Here is a 26,775-nt window from a genome sequence, read left to right on the forward strand (position 1 = left end):
AATCTCTCAGGGGTGATACACTCTGTGCCTTTATGCTGTCAGAGCACAGACCTGCCCTCCTTTGACCTGCTCAAAAGGTGGAATTTTGGCCCCCAGAAAAGGGGGGGAGGTGGGGGTGTCTTAAACCCTCTACACTTTATAGAAGTGAGAAGGTACAAGAATGATGACTACTAACCAGGATTATCACCCACAGCAGCTTTGCTTCATGAGGGTTCTCCACTCCCTACCAGGCTAGATTCTTCAGAGCTGCCTGACTTTTCCCTTTTCTAACAGTCTTTCTTAGGAAAGTGCTGGATCCACCTCCTGTGCAGAGAGGAGTGAGACTGTTGGCTCAGGGACCTCTAAAATTGCTGGAACAGTTACGTAAAGATGAAAGTAGCTTTTACCTCTACCAGTTCAGACATAATGTGCAGTATATGGCCCAAGCTCATCCTGTTTTTAAAACCCTTCCAAAAATACTGGTATTGAACCATACACAAACATTCTCATCCAAAACACGATTAAAAAAAAAAAAGAATGTGCTGCTATGCAGTGGGGATGGTGGGATGTCTCTATGGCTACTTCTCTCGCATCTATCACCTGCGTATCAGTGACTTTGTAGTAGGATGGCAAAAGCAACAGCCTTCTGGGATGAAGCTTTGAGTAAGTGACACCTGACATAACCTTGCCATGTTCCCTCAGCAGTTTTTCAATTGTTCCTTCTTTAAATTTTGTATCATCTTTCTTTCTCTCTTCTCTTTCGTAGCAGTCCACATTGAAAGTGTTAAATAAGAAATGTACAATCGCTACTTAGCTTCTTTATTATTCTCCCTCCCAAAGTTGATTGTAAATAGATAATTCCATCATTTCTCCAAGTTGTCACTTATCACTGAAATACAGTAACTCAGTAACTCCAAAATCCATTATTTGAGGCGTTTGATCACATCCCACATCACTGTAATCTCAAGCAGATGGTCCCAATAGTTTGAGTGCAGCAGTTGGAAGATGTGCCATGAGCCATCTCCCCTCTCCCCCTCTGCATGCTCCCAGTTTAACTGATTGGCATAACTGGAACAGACCCAACACTTCCTGACAGTCATCACTTCATGAAGTCACTTTCCTTTTTTTTTTTTTAGATCTGAAAATAGATTATTTCTTAGTTCACTTCAGAAAGAGCTCCTGTTATAAAGGCAAAAATAGACAACATACACACAGCCTGAACAACAGGAGGTTGTTTCCAGTTATTTTCTCCATCACATCAAGAGATTTAACGGGCCAGTATTTCAAATAGATATAATAGTAAAAATCAGCAGCTTCATGTAAAACACTATCATAGATACTACAACTACTCCCCAGAGCATGCAGAGGGACAAGAATGAAGGAAACAGAGCTTGCCACGCTCATTTATTATATGATGGGAAGTATAGAAAGGGAATTGCCAATGCCACCTCAGCTCTGCTTCACTGTCCTACAAAAAAGAAAGCACATTTTTTATAATGCAGTTTAAAAAGTTCATCTGCTGCCAACCTTTTGCCTTCTCTCTTTACCACCTGGTACAGAGAGAAGGCAGAAGACTTCCCTTCCCCTTTCTCCAGCTATTCCTCACATCCAACACAGTTAACTGAGGCAAGTGTCTTTCTCATGTGAAAGAGCACTCTTGGGCAAGACAATTGTCCAACAGAGGCAGGAAATAGTATATCATCTGTGCTGACAAAAGAACAACACCAGCCTCTGCAGAAATCACAGTTGGCATGAATGTGCAGATTTATTCCCAACCCAAGACTGCTAAAATAATGCAGGATCCTCATTTCACTACTTGTGTGCAAGAGGGAGACAAACACCAAATAAGTACCCTCATGGAAGAGGGAAATAAAACAATCTGCCATGAAGCAGTCAAGGTTCATGGCAGATTGTTTTATTTTACTTTATTTTCACTAAACATAAGAAATACCAAGAAAATAACTTCATGGTAAGAATAGAAAAGTACACATACATAACTGATTTTACTCTATGTAAAAATTGGGATTTAGTCTTTGTGAGATTTTGTTCAAAGTCAACAATTTAAAGTAGTTAGGCAAATACCCACAATTCTACTGGAGACTTTTAGCTTTCTCTGCCATAACTGACATGGTGGAGTAAAATAAACATCTTGAGAAGTCTGTTTTATTTGAAATTTCACTTAATTATTTTACAGGTTAATAAACTGCAATGAACCCACTCCACCCTAAATCCATTGACATGTGATTATTAAACTTCCAGTGGAGTTCTAAAAACTGCTTCAGGATTGGAGTGGAGCGTTTTCTTCCAGTGCATATTGTTTAAGTGAGTTATTAGTTAATTCAAGGTTGAAAAATCACTTAGGAATTTAAAACAGAACTTCTTTATGTCCAGTTTGTTTTTACATTCCTAATCTGATATTCCTCCACCAAGGATAAATCTTCCTTATTCCAGACAACAATATTCTGCTTCCACCTTTGCATGTTTTTGAGTTGAATCAGAAGCACCTTGCTCATGAATGCAGGCTTCCTGCTATTTTTCCAGTATTTTCAGAGTATGGAGTAACCAGTCAGATAAGGTAACAGAAATTTCTTGGATGTCAGAGTTTATAGGTCATCAGCAAATTCATGTGGGAAAAAGCCTTAAATACTCTGAATGTGTTCCAGATCTCTATTCCTCTACTTCAATGATGCTTCTCGCCTAGTTTTAATGAGCAAAGGAACTAAATGTTAAAAATAAATTTTATATATATATATATTAAAAAAAAAATAGTGACAGAGAACATAAGGTTCCTGGAACACTCATCTGACTCCAGAAGCCAAAAATAAAAGAGGATTAAAAATAGAAAGATCAAATATAACAGGTTGTGATACTGCATTTCTCCTGACAAACCTACTCAACAACAGTGTATTTTAAATTGATTGGGAAAAGCAGAGGCCTAGAAAGAGGATTTTTGTCTCTGAACAAAAAGGTGCATGTCTAGACAGCTGGAACTATGCCTGCACATCACATTAATTTTAGCAAAAGCAATTAAAGCTGGCCACTTTGGAGACAGATTTCAGGCTCTGAAGTTTACACATAATGGTCCTACATGTAAGAAATTGCTTTTTTCATAATCTCTACAATTCACAAGTTAAATTACTCCTTAATGGAAACTAAATCTAATTTTGCCAAGGAAATGGATGATGCACAGATGTCTCCCCAGCTGCAATCAACTCTCAACTAAGTATTCTCTCACAGACTAAAGCATAATCTCTTTTCATGCTGGCCAGTGACTTTTGAGAAATGCTTTTGTAACTGGAAGAAAACTGAAGAGTAGAATTCTTTGAAGTCAAATACTGGTCTAGCAGAAGGTGTCCCTCTCCATGGCAGGAGGGTTGGAACTAGATTATCTTTAAGGTTCCTTTCAACCAAACCATTCCATGATTCTATGACAGGAAGCAAAGAAAAGCACAGCACAGCATGTGGGATGCTCAGCAGTCACTTCAAAAACAAATCCCCATCGGCACTAGAACTTTTACTATAGGCACACGTTCAGAAGACTCTAAAAACTTCCTTTGATCGTCGATTAAAAACCTACTTCAAAACAAAAACCCATTAAAGTCCTTCGAAGAGTCATTCTGCTCAAGTTAACCAGATAGTTGTATCTGTATGCTTTAGGCAAAGCTACTACCTTAAAGCAAATGCATCAAACTTCAGGGGTTCTTCATTCCATGTCTATGCAAACCCTGGAGGCCACAGTAAAAATTCATCCTGCTTTCACTATCACGATCTTAAAGCCAAAGGCAATTAAAACAAGTCACCATCGTCTAATACATAATGGTATGAAAGTACTAATGGGATTAGGATGCCTCAGAAGTAAATTGCAATCATCCCTCTTCCAACTCAGGACAGTAGGAATTAAATGACTGGAAACCCATGAACACAATTCTGCTCTGAATGTAAAATCAGTCAGTGAGTAGCAACTTAGGTCACTCTATATCAGTACGTAGAAAAGAACTATCATGCCTAACAAAACAGAGCTGAACTGACTAAATAATCGCATTCCAGGAAAAATTTTGCAACAAAACCACCAGTCTGTTGTTATGTAAGAAAACATTTCTTAGGCCTTTATTTACAAAAGCTTTAAAAACAAATACCCTCTGTTATGCAAATTACTTGTTTAAAAAGGACCGCCCAGTTACATCATCATAATTAAATGAGAAAAAGGTGTTTGATTTTTTGCTTTTAAGTACAAGATAAAACAGGTAATTGGTGAACATCTGGAGATTTTTCTGCCATTGATTTCTGTGTCAAACACACGTTATGTGCACACACGCACAGACACACAATGTCACACATTCCATCATTCCAGGCTAGTATTTAGCTATTCAATACCAAAAATCCTTCCTGCACAACTGCTCTGTATACATGCTATGCAGAGTTAAGAACATACCTTAGGGTCCTTGAAAACAATATATCTAAAATATATTGTAAGATATACTCAAAAATAAACTAGCATTACACTCCTCAGGTAACTTTATTAGCTGGAAGTTAATTATATTTTGTTGTCTTACAACAAATATCTGTAACATCTGTAACAACTACAAAAAGGCATGATTTAATTGTCCTTCTAATTCAATAATTCAATTAAATAGTATTTTTCAGATCTTTGGGGTTCATCTTCAACTAAACTGACTTACAAAATTCATGAAATCAAGTACATAATAAATATGACTTCATAAAAAATATCTGAGGTGTACATTACTAGGATAAAAGCCACGAGGTTAATCACGGGAAATGTGCCATTACAAGACTCTTACTTTTCCATTATCCTTCAATTCTCAGCTTAATGGCAAAAAGGTTAAAGTCATAGCTGTTCTTCTCCTGAAGGGTGTAAAGCTGTTTTTTCAAGCCTCTTTCCCCCATCACAGAGCAGTTTTAAAGCAGCAGGCCAACAAGTAGTTGACATGTGCAGGATGTGTTGGAAGATGACCAAACACTAGTAAAGTAAGAGCAATTACTATGATTTCAGTAGTTTGTTTTGCTTGAACAAACACAGATTATGCAGCAAATAAGTCCCATTGTGTGGGTTGAGATACCAAGAAAATACAGCTTGAAGCTGCTAAACTTGGCAGATGATTGTTTTCTAGCTGAGGGCAAAAGAAAAAACCAAAACAAACTTCAAATAAAACAGAGGATCTGAGTCAGAGTCACTCTCTAAAGTGCAAATCTGATGGTCCACAATCTTGAATAGCTAAAACACCTGCATACTTACTGGAAAGAATAGATGTGAAGGGGGAAGTTAGTTATAATCAGAGCCAATTAATTTAGAGAAGGGAGGGGAAAGACAAAAAACTGGAAGAACGATGTAGGCAAGTTTACCAGAATATTCATTATGATTCAACTTTCCCCTTCTCTCTGCCACACTGATCCTATACATGCTTCCTTACAAATGGGCTTGTTAAGAGGCCAAAATGTAACCCAGAAAATTTTACATATCAATATTAAGATCAAAATCTGTGATACGAATAGTCAAGTTTAGTACATAGAAAGGCAGAAAAGATAGTGTGCCGAGAAAGGGGGGAAAAAGCCTTAATTGTCCAAGGGGTTCAACCAGAGATAAAACCTATATACAAGCATGTGGAGGTCAAAAAGATGGCCTTTCATTTCATGTCATGACTGTTTGTTGGCTTCTTCTTCATAAGCATTTCCTGTGCCATTCTGTACATAAGATGACCCCGAACCAAGACCATATAAATGGCCACAATATTTGGCATCGTCAATGTGATCTTCAAAGAACATCTAAAAAGTGAAGAGACATGAATTACTGCAAAAGAAAAGGTTCCGTTTCAATAGAACTGTAAATAGGCTTTAAAATTACTTCCTTTTTAAATAAGATATCAAATCCCAAGGTGCAAAAGTGTAATAAGACTTTTAATCTCAAGACATTATCACAATGTGCTATATGACGTAATTATTTAAATCTGTCAAGACATACAATCAGTCTTCCTGTGCACCTCTCCCAATTAAATGGCCAAATGCAATGTTTTAATAATTTTGTATTATTAGTCATCACTCACATATCTGCAAGAACAACAAAGAGATTTCTCCATCTGATTTCTGTGGTGCTTCTTACAACAGGAATATGTTTAGCATCCATCATCAGTGCCTGTTCCCTTACCTCTCCTCAGTGTGGAGTTTTCACCATACTCTATCTTGGAATAGAGATGTCCTGATTTATATTATATAGGTTTGGGGTGGGGAGTATGAGCACAAAACCAGAGTTTAGAGAAATGCAGGAAGATGCATTTTCAGCTCCTCACAGAGAAGGACTTCATTTAATGAGGAACAGGAAAATTTTGTACCAAGATTGCATTTACATACTACAAGTCTAAATTGCAAGTGGAACCTTTTAGTGGAAGAGAAAATATAGCCCATGATATTCTAATACTCTGCCTTTCAGATGGGTTTTCAAACACAAAATCACAAATTATCTTGCAAAAATAAGAAGACACACATACATTAACACTTTTCACCCTAAAACCTTCACAGCAATCCTGGACACCCCAGTGGTTCACATTCTGAGTCATCATCAATATGAGAAATCTAAAATAGGCAGAAATATGCAGGAACAGAATAGATGCAATACACAATCTAAACATGGAGACCTGTATATATCACACAGGTCAAAATTCCCCCTTCAAGCTTTGCTTTTAGCAGCACTGTCAGGATGGAAAATTCTCTACTGCAGGAATCAGAGACTTTAACTATATGTTTTGCAGCCCCCAGCAGTTCTTAATGAAATAAAACAGGTAGGAAAAGCCCAAAATAACAACTCTACTCTTATAGTATCATTATGTAAGTATTCCTGATGGAAAGAAAAGGATCAGTAACTTTTTTGGCTGACACTCCAAGACCCAGCAAGCAAGCTGCATCTCTTTCACAGCAATTAGTAACAAAATTCTGCGTCTTAAAAAGCACTATGAAGTGAAGTATTTTTACTCAGAAATACATTTTTAAACACTGAACTCTGCTGAAAAGCTTTAAAAATCTACATTAAATGCATTTTTCTCTGTTTAATACTATGTTCTTATTCAGAAATGCTGTATTTGCAAAGAGTATTTAAGTACTGGGGAAAAAAATTCATTATCAGTCCATGTCTATTGGCTTAAGCAAGTGTGTTGCACTAAAAAACCCTTAGAGATTTCTACTTCTGGTAAAAGCTTCTGGTAAATAAATTCAACCAGCTAGTTTGCCATCTAACACAAACTGCATCTCATTAAAGAAACTATCATGGGTTTGGGAACTTTACTCTAGAAAACTCACTTTAAAGGCTGTATCTTAAGTGTGATTATCATATGCTTCCCTTCATTTGCCTTGGATTTTCAAATTCAAGAATGGAAGTTCCACAATACCAGGCAGACAGCAGGTAGCTGCACTGGCCTTGGATCATACCAGAAACAAAATTCTTTTTATTGCATCTCTAGCCCATGACCCTCTTGACAACTGCAACAGTTCCAGCAGAAGCAGAACAGAGTGCTAGGATGAGCAAACCAGCTTAAGCCATCACTCTTTCAGCGTTTGTGTCACTAATACTTGTCACAATCTCGTGGTCATTTTCTCCTTCATTCAAGAAGGCTGGATTCCAGAAGGTAGACTTCAGCATATAGTACTTAACAAGATTAAATGATGAGGTTTGATATTGCCATCTGTTTTGACATGGTAAATTACATTGAATTGCTGGAAGGATGCCATATTCTGATGCACTGGCATTTGTTCAGTGCAACTTCTTTCCAGAAGGAGCCTGTTCAACATTTGATTGTTCTGCTAATACGAAATATCCTAGTATTTTCCTGTTATATGCAGACAAGTAGCAAAGAAATGTGAAGCCTGTATGACCTGACTGCCCTTGCTGTAAACCTTGAATTAACTGACCTTCAGAACCTTAGTTAGACTGTGCTTTGCTTAACGGCAAGGAAAAAGAAATGCATGGAAATTCTCCAAAGCAGCCTGGAAGGCATTATTTAACATACCTCTAGCCTGAAAGTTTAGCTAGAAGTGGTTCAGCAACACTCCTTCCCCACCTCTCAGCCTGCCACAAGCAGCAGTACACACCAGCTGGATATTACACTGAGCAAAAGTTCTAAAAAAAAAATTTTACTTGAGTACAGTCACCCAGAAAGGAGTCTGCCTTCAGCAGTTCATAAATCACTGCAGTCACCTAAAAAAAGGCACCCTGCAACAAAGGTGAAGAAAAAACACCCCAAAACAAAACTTCACAAAAAAATCCAAAAGTAGGCCTAGGCTGGAATTGGGAAGAAATATTCACTCAGCAGCAAAGCAAGGAGTCAGTAAGGCTGGTTCACACTTACTCGGGGAAAAATACAGGTGGTCTCATTTTTGTCAAGAAAGGATTGACCCCTGAAGCCCTCCTCATTAAAATACCACAGACTTATCAGAATCAGCAATTCCCTGTGACTATCACAGCACATTATTATCACAGAAATCAAACAGTATGTCCACTTACTTCTCTCATTTTGAAAAAGGCCATTCCTGTGAGTAGAGAATCGGACCCTGCCTGATGCTGTGGACCTATCCTTTCCAGCTCTAACTGCTCAGCCACTTCTTGTAACCCACCCTGAAAAAACAAAACATTTTTGTTAAATGCTGAGAAGTTAAATTAGAACATGGAGTAGGTATATTTGGGAAAATCTGTTACACAGGCCATACAACCTCAGGCGTATTTTAATAACTGCACATTAGCTGAAACAATCATTATACTAGATAAATGGATACCAGGAGAATCAAACTTTCTGTATCAAACAGGATTAATATTCTCTGTCAGTACTGACTAAATAAAGTAGTACTGCAACCAACAAGACTAATACACCTTATGTTCCAGCTTCTTCAGTAACCAGATGTCATTACTTCACAATTCCTTCAAGATGACTATTGATACAGTGCTTTAAAAGGGCAGACTACAAGGCTGTAGAGAACACACCAAAGCTGCAAATCTATCTTCTCTAAAAGGTAAAACTTCTCCAGCTTTGAATGAAATTTTCTTCTTAATAAGCTTATGTGAAAAATTATCTCCTTAACTGCAAAGTGACTAAATAAACATCATTTTAGTGTCCTGTCCAAAACAGTAATAGCTTCTACGTGTGAGAGCAAAGTTGCCAAAATTTGGTTTGGTTTTACATAGATAACACTGATCAGCTGAAGGACAGACATATACTACTGTAACTGGAATCTTTTAATGCTGTGAGCACATGATTGTACAAAGACTTTTATTAATTTAGTAAGCTATAAAGCTCTGGCAAGACTAAGGCACATGCATATTCTTAAAGATGTAGAGAGATTAAAAAGAAAAAAAAAGACAGAACCTTTAGTGCTGCAATAGGCATGGAAAGGTAAAAAATGTTGCACAGAGGCAATGCTTCTAAATAAAGAATGCCTAGAGTTCGCCTTCCCATGCAACCTTAACCTCTTTCACATACAGGAACTAAAGCAATAAGAGGCAAAAACATAACAGTCAAAATTAAAACTCATGGAGCTACAAAGGAGTCCAAACTGAAAATCAGATCAAACATTATGAAAATTCCTGTGAATCTTACAGCAACATGTTTGGGTCCCGGTTTTTGTTTAAAAAGATGAAAGCTTCAATAATAACATTACCCACAAACTAACAATAAAACCTAGTACTGCTATTGCTAGTTTCAGTCTGTCTTGAGCAGCAGAAAAACACCTAATACCTGATCACTGCCTCCATCACACTACCCTGATGCAGAAGTGAGCTCTTCCCCCATGCCCAGAAAATGATGTGAGGTGTCACAGAATAACCTCCATGTTAATAACCTCCATAACTCATCCTGGCTAATGAAAAAATTCACCATCTCCTGGCTAGAACCAGGACACTATCCATTTCTTATTCTATACTATCTACATCATGTCCAAATCTTGTAACATCCAACTATATATACATATAGTCACACACACAAGTACAGGTATAATTTCAACAGTCAATGGCCTTCCCTCTGAGATGTCTGTTAATTTTGTTCATTTCTGTGAGTTTTATTTATCCTAGATGTCTTCCAGGGCAGGAGGGCTGGTGTGCTGTCAGCTCGTTGCAAGCTCCATTAGGAGATCATGAGTGGTATATGTGGACCACTCCATACTCACTGGCCACAGCAGTTATGGCATCCAGCAACCAGTATTATACAATTCAACATTACAAACTGTTCTTACCCAAACATCAAATCCCCTTGAAGTACACGTCATCATATTTCCCCATCTCTCTGTGGGAAATGTACCCTGGGTACATTCCAGGTATCCAGGTCCTTTCGTAAAAACAATCTCAGATGGGTTTGCCTTTGTTTGAGGCAGGACTAATCCAAACTGTCCTCCCTAACATGTTGCTCATATGCACAATGGGATTTATCCCCTTCTATGCTATGTGGAGGTTTTTATTGGACAAGACCAGCTCAGGTGTTAACTAAGCAGATGGCTTCTGCTTAATGTGGAACCCACTGTTAGAAAGTTCCACCACCAATTCCTTTCAATGTTTTTAACAGTCAATTGTACTGTCTAATTTTCCCAGAGGCTGGTGCACAATAGGGAATATGATAAACCCACTTCATACTGTGTACTGTGCTCTTTGGCCCAGGTGTCTATGAGGCTATTTTTGAAATCAGCACAGTCCACTTACTCCACATGACATCACTGGCATGTGTGTTTCCACCATGCTTTCCCTTCAAGCACCCAGACCAGCACTGGTAGCTGGGGTGCAAAAAGGAGCTATGCTTGGGTGCCAGTCTCTTCTGAGGGATCTCAAACCCTCTCCATAAATACCAGGATCTCTGCTGCAACTGGGGCATAGTAGGCTTCAGATCCTTTGTACCCTCAACTCCAGAACCCAGAGGTCAGCCTCAAGTATCTCCAGGTACCCTCTGACAGAGACTCCAAGAAGGCCATTCTCCCCAGCAGCCATGTAGAGCACATACTTCACATCTTGCCACCAGACTGGCCCAAGTGCTACTGGATGAACTATCTCCCATTTGATTTGTTCAAAAGCTTGCTTTTGTTCAGGACCCCCCTGCAAATCATTCTTCTCCTGGGCCACTTGATATTGATGACTTATAATTTCATTGTAATCTGAGATATACATCCTCCAAAACTCCACAGCACCTAGGAAAGCCTGTGTTCCTTTCTTACTGGTTGGTGGGGATCTAGATGCTATGCCGTTGACCATATCAACTGGAATCTAACAACATCCATCTTGCCATGTTCCTCCTGAAAGCTGAATATCCTGGGCAGTTCCCTTGACGTGACTTTTACTTTATGGCAAAACCAGCCTTCAAGATGATCTGGATTATTTTCTCCCCTTTCTCAAAAACTTCCTCTGCCATGTTCCCTCATACAACATCATCTATGTGCTGCAAGTCTTCTGGAGCCTCGCCCTTTTCCACTGCAGTCTGCATTGGTCCATGGCAAATGATGGGGCTTTGTTTCCTCTCCTGAGGCAGTCGGTCCCAGGTGTACTGGGTGCTCCCTCCAGGTGAAGGCAAACTGTGGCCTGCACTCTGCTGCCAGAGAAATGGGAAAAAAAATGTATTAACAGTATCAGTGGTGGTACCACTTTGCTGCCTTTGACTATGCCTTTCACTATGCCAGTTCTAGCATATCTGCATAGTGACACATAGTGGTGGTGTGACTTCATTCAGGCCATGAAAATCCACTGTCAATAGGCCATATAGGATTATTAAAGGGTGAGCAGGTCTTGCTGACCACTCCCTGGCTCTCTAGTTCACGAATCATCTCACAGATGGAGGTCGTGGAGTACCCGTTCAGTGCAGTTTTGTCGACAGTGCACTGCTGTAGGAGAGATTGGTTGTTCTTTGACCCTCAGCAGTCCCAAAGCAGAAGGGTCCTCTGAAAAACAAGGCAAGTTATATTCAGCTGTCTAATTTCCTCTGTCTCCACAGTAGCTATCCCAAAAGCCCAACAATGTTCTTTTGTGTTCTGCAGTAATCTATGCCAAGGATACACAGAGCCGCCGTATATCTCAATAGCAAAAACGCTGGTCCATACTGGTAGGGCATGGGACATCTCTCCAGTTTTCTTGAGTCTTTTAAATCTGTCTGGAGTCTTGGACTGTCTTTCCACAGCCAAGGAGCAGGTTGGTAAGGAGGAAAAGAGAGATCTATTACTGGAATCTGTCACCTTGAAGGACTGTTTTTTCTCTCATTCTTTCACTGACATCAACACCAAGGAGTTGGTGAATGAAATGGTGTACTCCATAAAAACTTCTGCCATATGGATTGTGTACAATGGACCTTATGTGGATCTACAGGGGACTTCTTGTTATTTGAATCCTTACAGATCACCTCCAGCACAACTAATTCTCTCAGGCACTGGACATCTTTCTCTAAGGCCTTGCATCTGCTTGGGCACACCACTAGATCACCCATGAGAGAATACCTTTCTCTCACCTTGACAGGAAGAATCACCTCCAGAGGCTAAGAGTTTCTGTCCTCTTCCCAAATCCCCACCAGGACAGGGATACCAGTTGCTTGGTTTCACTACCATCTAGTTTCATATTGTGGGCCATGATATTCCAGCATCAGAGCAGCCAGCTCATCCAGGGCTTTCATGACTGGTGGCTGAAATCCTTCCACTTAGCTCACCCAGGGATAGGAACTGAGTGATTATCTCTGGTCCTGCCTCCTCCTCCTTTTGTGAGAGCTCTACTTCCTCTTTATCCCTCACTGTGTAAACTGATTTGGTCCTGGATTTCTTCTTCTGTGTAGGTGTGACTGTTACTGGCATGAGTTAGTCTTCCAGTTTGGCTGTAATTTGAGTGGTCACAGCACCTGTTGATCTGTTTTCTTCCTCTTCCCCTAAGGGTTCTGTCTAGCACTGGACTGTGTCCAATAAAGAGTAGCCAGGGCCCAGCACACTTCAGTAAGTTGATTCTTTATAAGTTGCCACAGCATTCTTCTTGCAAATATTCTGTCACTTTATCGAGGTCCCATAGTTATACTAGCAAAACATTGGAGGAGACATTTTTCTCAAAAAATGGCCCGTTTTATCCCACATTCCATGCTATTCATGATTATCATCCCTCAGACAGATCTCTGATTAACCTTCCCAGAAACCTCTGTCCTGATTCTAGACAGTGTTGACTGTACTGACTCGAAACATGGTGTAGACCACACTGAGGCAAAGCCGACAGCAGCAAGAACATGTTTCCCTTAACATCAAAAGGAAACTAAAAATTCTCAAAAGCTATTCTAACAGGCCTGAAGGAGAAAAAGGTAGTGAAAAACTGGGGAAATCTATCCTCCCCTGTTCTCCCCACAGACTAGGTATGATTAGCAATGGACTCCCAGAGGTAGTACCCAAGGTAAAGGTAGGAGAGTAGCACTGAATACACTCAATATCTCAAATGATCCTCACTGCCCTTCATGTTATCATGTCATAAACATGACTCCAGTTCATACAATCAACATACATCAACAAAGCATTCCTAATCTGAAAAATAGCACCCTCATGGGCACATAGTACATCTATAGAAACATATACAGGCTGAGGTACCACACTCACACAAATAGACCAAGCAACATTGTGACCATTGGCTCTGAATCTAATGATCTAATAATCTAATAGGACAAATGCTTAGATGAAATTTGTTCCCAACCCACTCTGATCAGATCTCAATTGTTCATGCCCCACACTGGGTGCCAAGTAAGGCTGTCACGGTTTAGGAATGGTATTCTCCAAGCTACTGCTTCCACTAAAAACACTCCAAACTACACTCACTCACTCACCCCTCTCCCTGCCCTCTCCTGTGGCAGACTGGAGAGGAGAACTGGAGGCACAAAAAGTGAAGAACACTGGTTGAGATAGGAGCTATTTACTGGAAAACAGAAGTGAGATAAGAAATCAAACAAAAATAGCAACAATACTAATGATAGAGTACACAAGAGAAACATTATTGCTCACCAACAGAAACACCTGACTGCTCCCTCCACCACACTACTGTGACCTGGAAGCAAGCCCTTCCCTCATGCCCAGAAAATGATGTAAGGTGTCACAGAATAACCTCCATGCCCCATCCTGGGGGCAAAAAATTCACCCTGTCCTGGATGGAACCAGAACAGAAAATTATTAGACTAATGATATTCTCTTTCAGGTAAAAATTTTGCACTCCAGATAGGTATGCTTCACTCTTGGAGAAGGACAAATTCTTCCCAAATTTTCAGAGTATCAACCTTCCAAGAAAAAGGCCACAGAATAATTTACACAATCACACCACCATGGTCAACAGCAAATCTACTTCAAACTCGCATTTCACGACACAGTCACAGAGCTTATTGCTCTGTATAAAACCCTGAAATAAAAGCAAGTTTCCAACAAGGTCTACCAATCTAAATTACTTAGGATTGCCCCTATTATCAAGACTGTAAGCAAGAGTTTAACCTATAATACATTAATATCTCAAGTCAACTCCCAATCTGCATGCCAGTAGAGTCATAATAACAGACTGTACATTCAGAGTACTTAATTCCACAAAAAAAAAAAGCATCAAACAGATTTCCAGTTCTGAAGCCTATTTCTCTTTCCAATGCCAAAAATCTTTTTTGAGTGTGTGGGGGCAGAGAGTGGGGGACCTACAGCAGATCAGTGACTATCATATAAAAAAATAACTTAGACAAGTCGATAAAAGACAACTGCACAGCTGTTCAATTCACTGCAATTTAATGAAGATCAAAGGTGACACACATTAGGAGATAGCACATGCATTTTTAGAGGTACAACACTAAATGCTTAGTAATTTGTTTCAGGCAGCTTCTCTCAGTACAGTTCAAGTCCACCATCATTTCATCACTGGCAAATTTGGAGGGATAAGATAGTCCATTTCCCTTCCCCTGCTGTCACTATCAGTCTGCAGATTAGGTGAGTGGATCAAAATTTACTGCAGGAAAGCTGACCTACATATTCAGCTCTGGAAAAAAAAAAAATTACCCTTGTTCTTATGGTTTGACAAAATAAGACCTGTGAAAGTTTTTCCTGTCTTCCAAAAACATCTTAGTGTCTCTAAACAATGCAGGTTACATACAACTATGCCTTAATAATGCCAGAAACTACAATATCCTCTTTCCCAAGCCCACTGGGAATGTCATCTCTGAATAGTGACATGGAACATCAATTTGTCACCTTTTCTATGTCACTAAATTTGGAATATACATTCTGTTCTTGCAAAGTGTGTTACCAGATAGGCACCAGATGCTCTACTTTGCTTCACTGGGAGTGCAAAAGTGAGGACTTTTTAGGGCGGGTTCCCCTCACCCCTAACTTAAGACTCTTGAAATTTAGAAGCATTTAAATTTTTTACTCCTGGTCTCTTTGGAGAAGAAGTGTTTCTAAGATGTTCCCTAATACACAGCCATTTGCCCAGATGATTATACCAGTAATAATTATATATGAACACAGGTAAATATATTTTTCTTACTAACTGGAAGGGTGATCTAAATTTTCAACATTAATTTGATTAACAAAAGATTCACACAATTTACTTTCCACAAAACTGCACTACTACTCAGTGACATACTCTGCTAGCTCATCTTAGAAAGAAACAGATGACTATAAACAGCACACAGATCAGTAGTTCAGCACAATGAACTGGCAAGCCATTCCTTAGTTAGGATTTGATGTAGTCTCTTCTTCCTGCAGGTTTTCATTAAGAAATCCTAGAGAATTAAATTACTTTCCATAAAAGCAACAAATCATCAATTGCCTCAGAAGAGTGATGCAACCCACTCCAGCAGTAGTCCAGACTCTTAACAGCTCTTTGGCAAGTAAAGCTGTTAACAGTGCCTTTAGTATCTTTCTTTCACTTGCTATATTCCCTTTCACACGCTTAGCTCCAGTTCCCACTCATTCTCCAGTCCAATAAGGTATCCAAATTTCATGCCTAATAGAGTAAGCCTATTAGCCCTGCTGGCCTGACATGAGAGATTAGTTTCTAGTTAATTTTTTTTCCTAGAAGTCATGTTGTCCCCGAACATATGTTGTTGTTTATCTTTGCTTATGGGGCCATCTGAAACTGTTCATTTCTCTTCCCAAGACACTTCCACATCATCTTCTTGAAATTACCTCTGCCTAGATGACTGCAGTTCCTTAGTGGAGTGCACAATGAGGAAATAAGAGTATATGAGACCCATCAATTCTTATCCCTAAGGAAATGAAGTATTAATTCCAAACATGAGTTTATCATCTATCAACCAAGTACTGTAAATACAGTTTCACCATGATATTTTTAACTGGTAAGCAGTTATAAAAATTGATTTGTGCTCTTGCTGGCTTCTAGCAATGTCTTTAATATTAAATATGTAAAGTTTGAGACAGCAATGCTTAATATGCATAGTAAGTGCAAAAGTAGACAATAAAAATAGAGAAAATATTTTTAAGCATGACATACTCTGTCTCCAAATGCAAAATTTGTTCCAAATCATTAAAAGAGATTACTTACCTTCAGATTTTTGCAACTCTTCATGAGATATTTTACATCATAGATGACAGGAAAAAACAATCGCAGTATCTCAAAGAAGTCCAGCTCTTCCTCAGGTAAATTGGAATTGGTCAGGATCTTGATTAGATAGCCAAAATCATATCCACTGAAAATTAGTAACAAAAACAATATAAGTAAGTGACTTAGAAGCATCCTTCTCACTTCAAGATTTCACTGCACATTGACAGGAAAAACAACAATCTTCAAGACTTCACTGCACACTGATAGGATATTCTGCTGATATTCTGCTTAAATTCAATGCAATTAAGACCAACTTCTATGAAAAAACCTGAACTTCAATATAAATGGCCCTATTGCAGATTCCAGAGAAAACATTTTCATTTAGTCTGAATGAGGCCAAGTGAAGATGCAAGATCTGCCTACAGGAGTTTGTCTAATTCCCAAAATAAGGTAGAGCTGCTGGGTCTTCATCTGATAACAAGAATTTCCACCAGAAAGCCTCCTAAGCTGGTTTCTTTCACATACACTGGAGTCTCTCACTACAAATTGAGACAGAAACTTCTACAGTTCTTCAAATCCAAAAGATTAATGAGTTTCTAGAGCCAATGCATGTTTATGCCTGGAGGCAAGTCTAACCCCCAGCAACAAAGAAGAGGAATTGTCTTTCAACTTTTCCAATTAAATCAGCACACGAACAACTACAAAGTTTAATAGCTTGTAGACTATTACTCTTTCTGAAGGCAATGATGGAGTAAGATGGAAACATTTTTGTGTGTACATGTAGAGTCTGCAGGAGGCAGCAAAGTAACTGAGCAGTGCTTATTTGTTAGAAGAAATGGGGGTATTATAGTGTGCACATGGTAGAGAAAAGAGCTGGGGAAGGCTTCCTCCTCCATAGCTTGATTGATTAAAAGAGGACATAGGAATGAGGTGTGGCACTAATGGGGAAACCACATAATTTTACAAATAGTTATGAGAAGAAACAAGAGGGTTAAGTACAGGAAAGACACATATCAGGTAATAAAGCAGGACTAAACACCACAACAAAAAGCAGGGATGACAAGTTATGCTTTTTCCTAGGAGGGCAGCGATTACAAACCAGATTATTCATGATCTGACCATGAAACTCAGCTGTTCTGATCCCTTGTACTTGCAGAACTGCTAATGCACAAAACTAAATGAAGGAGTGATACTTGCTCTTCCATGTTAAGCTTCCATTGAACCAGATCAGTTCCTAGATTTTACTGACATACAGTTTAAAATATGCCTGTACTAACAAAGAAGATGAAAACACACATCAGGGCTGCCTCTACTGAAGTATTTTTCAGTTTTACTATTTAAAGCACCTTAGCATGGAGCTGAGGGATGATTCAAGTGAGCAGGTGGCCCCCACAGACTCCAAATTTCCAAGACTTTTGTTCATTCTTGATTACACAAGGGTCATACACAAAACCAAGAATTTTTCAATTTGGTAAATACTGGCCAGGATCTTTAACTTTGAGATCAGCAATAGAAAAGACAAATCAGTTATAAGCACTACACCACTGATCTTGCAGATGTTTAGGATCCACAAAAAGTGGTGACTTCTGATGTAGGCTCAAAACTTCAGCTTGCACACTCAATGTAAGTAAGTTTACTTTTTGAACCTTTTGTATACAATAAGATTATCTCTGTCATCTTTATACTATGAGTTTCAAGACAGAGTAGAAAAACCTTCAACATACTGGGGATAAATTGATTGTTTGCTACAAGTCCATTAATACAAGATATACAATACCTATAGACTATTGCAGATCTCCTATGGGAGTTTCCAGTGCTCTAAGCATTAATTTTATGTTGAACAAATCCTGCGCTGCATCTGGTACTTTGAAGCTGTGCTGGCCACCTTCCAATCTCCATAGCAACAGCCACTGGCCAGGGAGCAAAGGAGCCAAAGATAAAGAAGGATTTCAGTTGACTCTTACAAAGTAAAAACTGTAGTAAACTTGGCAAAACAGTAACTTGGAAGTCTAATTTTATTAGATCATTTGAAGGGGGAGGGAAGTGGTGGGAAAGCCCATATCAGCATAAAGCCCTCTGTAGAAGAAGAAAAGAAAAAGCCACATCAACAAAAAAGGCTGTTCAAAAAGATGCAAAAAACACTGTTCAAGATTATGGAAACTTACTACTTCAGAGCCTACAGTTTATTAACTCAGTGAATTCCTGACATTGATCATCCTCACGGCTCAAATGTAACAGTCATATTAAAGTGAAAAAAACCATATTTGTGCTACTCCTCTTCAAAAAATGTTTGACTTGTCTTAAAAGAAGTGCATTAATAAAAATAATAGGAAACACATGCCCTCAAACACTTCTAATTTCTTTAAAGAAGGAAATACTTAAAGAAAAGTCAACATTCTTTTACTATTCATATTGAGAGGGAGCAGACTATTAAAAATAGCAATTTTGATTGACAATTACACATTTTTTCACTTGGGGATTGTAGCAGATCCAAGCTTAGAGACATAAAAACTGTCACTCCAACTCAAGACTAAGCTAGATCCACTAAAACAAATCTAGAGTGGCCACTGCTGAATAATGCTAAGAGAAGGCTATGAAACTCCACTGTGAGCAATTATGTAATTACCTGCTCATTACAGAAGTTTTTTTCTAATCCTCTAACAGTGATTAGTGGTTGGTTTACACCTTGAAGCACACAGACTTCCTTGCCTTAAAAACCTTGCACCATTTCTAATATAATCACCTGAAATCGCTTAGCAAAGCAAGCCACAATCTGTGGAGCTATACACACAAGCATTCACAGATATTTGTTTTGTTTTTTCACTGAACATGGACAGCTCTAGGCAAAAAGACAAGAGTAGAGATCAAACATGACCCTATTTCTCTCTCTTACTTTTGAGATAGAATTCAGGTAGCCAATCAACAAAATTCTACTCAAGCACCAATCCTCTGAAATAAAACATGCAAGAGCTGAGAAAGCTTTAGTTCATTTTATAACCCTAACAGAAATGAGCCAACGGATTAAATTTTACTAAAATGAGTTAGACATAAATGATTATTGAAACACATTAGCTTGGAACTTGCAGTATCCCAAGAGCATCTGTTTTTTGTTTTCCAAAAAGCATGTTTTCACAGACCCTCCAAAGGCAGACAAAGGGAGCTGCACACAAGTGGACACTGAAAGCTTCAGCAGAGCAGACAGTTGAACATGGACAAAATCAGCATTTGAGCTGTTCCTTCCTAACTGGCTAGACTGTCAAGCACTCATAGCTCTTTTGACTGTGATAAAAAAAAAAAAAATCACAAATTCAGGGCTTCACCCTTCTCTCTCATTAACTCAAATACATTTTAACATGCACATACACAAGATTTGAAGGAAGTTGTCTATGAAGTTGCAATACACAGTGCAAATATTTCTTCACTCATATCTGACAGAACTGCATACCCAGAGATTTGCCAACATGTCAGGATACCAAGGCAGCTACATCAAATGTGGAGATAAAAAGCACATAAATGAACTGCATAGAAGTTCAAGGAAATCAAAGACTAGTAAATTAAAACCAAACCATATCTTCAAACACTGAGAAAGGAGTAATTCCCTTCTCCCAGCTACTATGGGGACTCAAATTTTAAGAGTTAATAGTACTACAGGCATTTTAAGGAAACGGAAGCAATAGCAGAGTCAGCAACTACCAAGCACAGCTTTATCAGCTGTCAAAGAACTACTGCATGGAGAGTCTAATGGAACAGATTTTCAACTGACCGTCCCACTGCGTAAGTTTCCACTGACAGAACATAAACAAAATCAAAGATGTATTCAGAAACAGCTGTTCACTATTCTTTGTGGCACATTTTATATGACCCATGCTCATTTATAGCTTTGTATAATTTTGGTTTCCTCAGAACTTAATCCACTTACTCCAAGGTTTTGTGCTCAAGATACTATCAGCAAGGTCTGAAAAAGCACAAAAACTTTAAACACTAATTAGTGTCTGACAAACATTTGCTGAATAATTGTCTTAAGAGAATTTCTAAAGACACTTTCAGTGAAATCCACAACAGAAACTCATTTCAGCACAGATGAAACTGGACTTCTATTAATAAAGCAATTTCAAAAACCCTTCATAAGCTGCACCAGTAAAAAATGGCATTATTGCACATGGCTTGCACTACACTTTGACCAGCCCATTAGTTTTTTTACATACACTAAATTACATATACTAAATTACATTATTATTACATACATACACTAAATATACATTTACATACACTAAATATAATTATGCTCCAGAAAGAATCCTTAGAGTAGAAATTGCTCAGGTATATACTGGGTCCTAGTCACCATGCAATATTGCAAAAACACCAGTTTGAGGCTGAAACTGTTTCTACATTACATTCCTCTCCTGAGGCACCAGTTACATGAATAACCTGCCTTCCCTTCTCTTGAACTATCCAAGCCATATTACTGTAGTCAAGGGTAAATCACAAACATACACATTAGAGCCCATAATACTGTGCTTAGGAAGCTGAAAAATATTTCATTTTAATTTGGCTTTTGTAGTTATTTTGACACAATTTAAAGCATTCTTGTTACAGTATTCTTCCTCAAGATGCAATTCTAGAAGTAAGATAGCAGGAGTAAGATTATTTTAGAGTCTTATTGTGAGTTGAAACAGCTGTTAAATGGAAGATGGAAGTGACAGCTGTGCTCAGAGGATCCTTCTTTGTTTAACTGTCTTGTCTTTTAAACCTTTCTGCTTTGGAAACTCAGCCTAGCACTTCTTTGTACAAAACACATCAAAATCATGACTTCTGCAAATATGTTACACGCATCCTTCTACTACTGTTACACATTCCTTGCTAAAACAATTCTTATTTTTGCGTTTGTTTATTGCATAAATACTTGTCTAATTCTATACGACTTTTTATTTTCCAAGTATTAATACTTATGGACGAATCATTTTTTATTCTAATTCCATCATTTACATACCACCCACCAATACAACCTAAGAGATACAGATGTTTTAGCTGAGACTAGTTTGCTTATAGTCTCGTTCATTCGCTTTATCTTGCTGACTTCCTTAGAAGCCAGCACTTAAAGACACCAACTCAAGGGCATTACATAGCATAAGCCTTTAAAGACACTGTTGCTTGGAAAAACTCTGACATGTAGTTAGTTAAACAACTCCTGTGTATGTTTTTAAAGTGTTAAATTTACTCACTCAAAAATCTTTCGTATCATGACAGACTCATAGAGATTTATCAGTCACATTTCTATTTCTACTTGAGAGATTGACCCCTTTGATGGAATAAAGAGTAAAATATATGCACAAGGCTTATGAAGGAACTCCTTCCAAGATGAGTAATTTCATGCGCCCAGATTAGCAGAAGATTTACAACAAATTTAACAGTGTTTTACAGACCTCTTCACTGATAATTCTCTCCTATGAAACAGACAATATTTCCTCAAGGATTGCGTAGGAATAGTTTGCTTTTAGTAATCTTTCTGTTATTACCTGCACATGTACAGCACCACCTGCTGGTTTAGCAGTTTTGTGGTTTTTCAGCTTCACACTTTTCTGGTTACTGCATACACACTAAAGCTAAGAACACCAGTAAAACCCCTGTGCCCTCTATTCTTCCAATACAAAGTGGTGTTAGAGGTATTAAAGCAGAAATATTTCCTCAGTCTTACCAACCAAGATATGGGCTACATACACAGCATTTAAACTCAGCAGATGTGCAATATAAATTCTAGAATTCAAACACCCACCAGATGTTGAAACCTCAAATACTTCACATGCAAAATTTACCTATGAAAGGAAAGCCACTTGACTCCTTCACACAATACAACTCCTGATGTCATGAGCAGTTCTGCAAAGTACTGTGTCTCAATTCCTTCTTCTTCATGCTTTTTAAACTGGATACCAGATGTCGTCAAGAGTTCAATAGAGTCCTGAGCATACATATCTTCTCTAAAAACAGAGAGGAAAAGCAAATTTCCATAATCTACAAGTCTCAATGAGTCAACAATTCTTTTTTGCTATTAATTCCACAGACTTAGCACAGAGCAGGAATAATCTGACTTTGTTCCAGGTAAATTACAAAACCAACCATTTTTCAGAGTATTTTTTTTAACCCTCATTATCATTTCACCACTCCCAGCACCTCCATTCTTACCATCTTCATTAAAAAATTAGTTCCGCCTCCTCTTTCAGTTACCTGTAACCACCCTTTTGCAAGCCTATAGATGAAAATGCATCTATAGAACTTATTTGGTAAAATATCTGTATAAATTGCTTAAATTGTGACAAATTAAATTAATAGTTGATGCACTAACACATTACATTGCAGAAATATGAGAAATACAATCCAGATCCCAGTACTTGATTAGTTCTGTAGGTAATATTTCTCAGAAGTTTTTTGTGGTTTAAGCTTATGTAAATGTTTAGAAATGTGTTCATAAAAACATTTTTTTGCAGTAGAATTGGAAATTGAGTACTTATTAATCTAGCCAAACCTTAGAATTCAGGAATCCTAACTTTTTCTTTCTAAACGATCTGCTTCAACTTTAAAAGCCTATTTTAGACCCAAAATTTAGGAGGATGAAATAAAAATACTTCTACCTTTTCTTGACCCCCTCCTACCTCTGTGTTTATTCCCTTTAACACTAACTTCTTTTTTTGGCAATGTCTTAAGAATTTCATGCTAAAATTCATGTTTTGGAGCTTATTTTCTCCCCTAAGTGTTATCTGTATCATCATTGCAAAAACATGGAATGGTTAAATTAAGAAAAAAAAAAAAAGTAAATATGAATCTACTTAGAAAATAAAATTCATTTTACTGTCCACAACATACTACTTCAAGTCTCTTCAATGTAGAGTTTTAAATTTTAATAAAAAACAAAAGAAAGCTAGACAAGACAACCAATATATCAAACTTAACCATTAGATTCAGAGACCTGTATTTCTTATTCCTATTAGCAAGTAATCATTTTTTAAAACATACACATACATCCTCAAGATGTGTTACATCTTTTTTCCTCACTCCCGCACAGCTGCTCTTTAGTTCCCCAGCTTTGAGACATCAGCTTCTCAACACCTGTTTATCTCCATAGTACATTAAAGAACCTATCCAAAACAAACTCACCATTTAACAAAAAGGAGGTTTCATTCTAGGTGCTGCTCTGTACTAATAGTGTGCATAGTATGATTAGAGAAATATTTATGCTCTTTAAAAGCACACTAAAACCAGACCTGGCTGGAACCACACACACAAAATTACCTTCTAGGAACAACAAACAGCTGTTTTGCTTTAGGAGAAGAACACTTGTCACAGTGCCACTTCCCAAAAGGATGTTTAGAAACAGACAAAAATAAGTAAGTTGTCCATCCACATAAAAAAAAAAAATTCTCATGCAGTATTTATCAAGTTTATACTTTTCTATAAGCCCCACCATCAACTAGTAACAAGGTAATCTTGCCTTACTAAGCTGTCTTATCTCTGCAGCATCTGACACAAAGAGATGGAAAGGTACTTTTGGTTTCAGTTGTTTGATATTAAGTAGACCTTTGAAGCTCAGAAACTGAATAAAGTGTAGCACAGGCCCTTCTTCACAGATCGCAGTTTGGAAGCTATTAATTTATTTTTTTCCCACAATTAGTGGGATTAGTATATTCTTCTACTTAAGAAAATGGGTAACTTTCATCCAGCATTCACACGGCCAGGTAAGTTCAGAGATACCAAAACATTAAATCTGCAGTAACTTTTCCTTCAGGAGACAATTCACACAAGACTAAATAGATTGCTCAGATCAAACTGATATGTGACAATCCACACCACTGCTTGCTTAAAAGAGCACAGAGATCAAGAGAGGCAGCAGCAGTTTTCCTCTTAAGAACCCCAACTACTTTGAAAACAAATCTTTTCATCTGCAGAAAAAAATAAAGGTCTGTTCTCTAAACCTCCTTTGTAGGCTATGAACTTAACTCCTGTATATAAAGTTGTCCAGTTCTCAACTTGTAACACAACTGCCAAAAACCCCAAGGCTTAAATGTGTGAGAAGTGCTTGTACTGGTATTCAATTCAGTAGATAATCAACACATCAAAATCTATCAGACCAATTATGTTTACACCAGAAAAAACAAAATCAAGATACTAGTAACTTGGTTGACACCAGCTAAAGATATAACTGGAGCACCAGATAAGCTTTTGATCCCCCTGTAAAAGTGAGGGTAATGCTTAGAAAGTTTTATCAATGATAAAAATCACATTTTGAAATAGTCCATTGTACTATTCCAATACAGTAAAAGTCAGCTTGCTTTTTAACCAAGACTTTATAGACAAAATAATTCAGAACAATTATAACATTTGACATACTCTTTTAGTCACTTCAGTAATTTCACTTTTTTTTCCTTCAAGTGTTGGTATTTTCCATTTAAAGTATGTAAAGAAACAATATGTGATTTCTATAACAACCAGTATGAGTTAAACGAAGTTAAGACAGAAGCACTCTAAAATGCTAAACATAAAAACACAGAGCTAACTCTTGCACCAATTATAAAATGCCTTCCATAATTTTTTTTTAAACTGCTTAGCATTTTTGACCAAATTATCAACAGTAAGACAGACTGCACAGAAATGAGGGAAGACACCATGTCTGGCTGACAAGTTTTCCTTACATGAATTATTTACACTATTCCACTATTTCAATCAGATGGACAACGAAGTTGCTACAGCACTTACACATTTTCAGTAAAGCAGAAACATACATTTAGCAGCACAGGAACTGAATACTTACGTTAAGTTAAATTTAAAATTAAATTGCCAAGTTGAAGTTCCTGGCGGGTATTCTCCTTGCTCATTCATAAACGTCAGTCCTAGTTGAATTATTTTCAGCAAGTCAACATTGCAGCGTAAAAGTTGGTACTGATAGTCTGCGTTGCTTCTGAATTCTCCGATAGGTCTTGCAACTACTCCTGGAAATTCTGTGTCCTGCAAGAGCAGAATCAAAACCTGAACACAGGACAACCATATCAAAGCTGAAGAGCACTGTGTGTAAAATTATTTTCCAAAAAGATAAAAGATCCAGATGTTCATACAGCATTAATGCAACATTAAGACTTCCTTATGGTTTCAATATAAAAGGATGAGCGAAGTTTACTGACCTCAGCTGAAGTCAAGATTTTTGCAGTAATTTGCTAGACAGACATCAAGCACCCACTTACCATAGCTACATAGTTATACTTCCGTATAACTTGACGAATTTTCTTCATCTCTTCATCCAAGTTACAAGCCCAAACTTCACAGATTCTTTGGCTATGATCTACGGTAGCTGCTGGCATAGTGGGGGCCTTTAGAGACCATACATCAAAAGTTACACTTGACCGAAGATTGGTTTCATAAAGAAGACTTCAACTGTTTATTTTTTTAGCCTAAGAAAGAAAGAAAGCAAAGCATGAAAGATTAAGTTTTTACTATTAGTTTATCTGAAAAATAAACTTAGAAAAAGCTTAAGGACCACAGCCACGCTTTATCCTTGTAGAATTCACAAAAGCAGGTCAACATAGCCACCAACACAAGAACTTCGGCTACGCGAGCTCAGATTACCATCAGAAACCAAGCCCCTGCAGTTTCGTTAGCGACTGTTTCCTGCACAAGGCGGCAAGGCGCGCTGGTGACACAGCTACCGGGGGCACCCGGGTGCCCGGCGCTCCTGCCCCCGGCTCGGCAGGGCGCGTTCCCGCGGAGCCCCGGGCTGCGTGCAGCAGGGAGCGAAGCGGCAAGAGGATCACGCCAAACCCGGGGATACCGCGGGCGGCCTCCCGAGGCGGGGGCGGCTCCTCCAGCTCCCAAGGGCCGCGCTAAACCAGCGAGCGGCGCTCGGAAACCGACACACGGCCGGCCGGGTTCCCGCGCGCGTGAGGGCCCCGGGGGCGGCCGGAGGAGCCGCAGAGCCCGGGGGTGCGGCAGGGCCGGGTGCCGGTGCCCGCGCGGTGCCCGCGCCGCCGCCCCGCTCACCGCTGGCGCTCCGGCCGGGCCGCGGCGGGTCGGGCAGGCCCCGCGCGGCCCCGCCAGCCGCAGGAAGCGCTGCTGCCCCGCGCCGCCGCCGCGCGCACAAAGCCATTACATCATCGCCGCGCGCCGCGGCCTTTCCCCCCGCCCCTCTGGCCAATCGCCGGCCGCGCCGCCGCTCCCCCCTCCCTCTCGCCCCGCCCCTCCGCCGCTCGGGTCGCGGCGCGCGGCGCTGACGCGACCCCGCCGGCGGCGGCTCCGGGGCGGGGCAG

The 26,775-nt window shown here is 39.0% G+C and overlaps 1 protein-coding gene across 3 annotated transcripts; it reads right to left on the reverse strand.

Moving 5' to 3' along the window:
* Positions 1 to 4,056: 4,056 nt before the first annotated feature.
* CNOT7 (CCR4-NOT transcription complex subunit 7) lies at positions 4,057 to 26,607 on the reverse strand. Of its 3 annotated transcripts, none has more exons than XM_021535507.4 (7): positions 26,510 to 26,607; positions 25,717 to 25,923; positions 25,290 to 25,483; positions 22,303 to 22,464; positions 16,490 to 16,634; positions 8,486 to 8,596; positions 4,057 to 5,760 (listed from the first exon to the last, which is right to left on the reverse strand). In XM_021535507.4, the coding sequence occupies exons 2-7, from the start codon at positions 25,831 to 25,833 to the stop codon at positions 5,632 to 5,634; spliced, it is 858 nt and encodes a 285-aa protein (XP_021391182.1). In that variant the 5' UTR covers positions 25,834 to 25,923; positions 26,510 to 26,607; the 3' UTR covers positions 4,057 to 5,631. The 3 variants fall into 3 exon arrangements, with proteins under 3 accessions (XP_021391182.1, XP_085434763.1, XP_085434764.1); XM_085578637.1 differs by lacking the exon at positions 26,510 to 26,607 and adding an exon at positions 26,099 to 26,396; XM_085578638.1 differs by lacking the exon at positions 8,486 to 8,596.
* Positions 26,608 to 26,775: the final 168 nt, after the last annotated feature.

Source organism: Lonchura striata, chromosome 4 (genome assembly GCF_050655825.1).
Source record: "Lonchura striata isolate lonStrDom1 chromosome 4, ASM5065582v1, whole genome shotgun sequence".
NCBI classification, from domain to species: domain Eukaryota; kingdom Metazoa; phylum Chordata; class Aves; order Passeriformes; family Estrildidae; genus Lonchura; species Lonchura striata.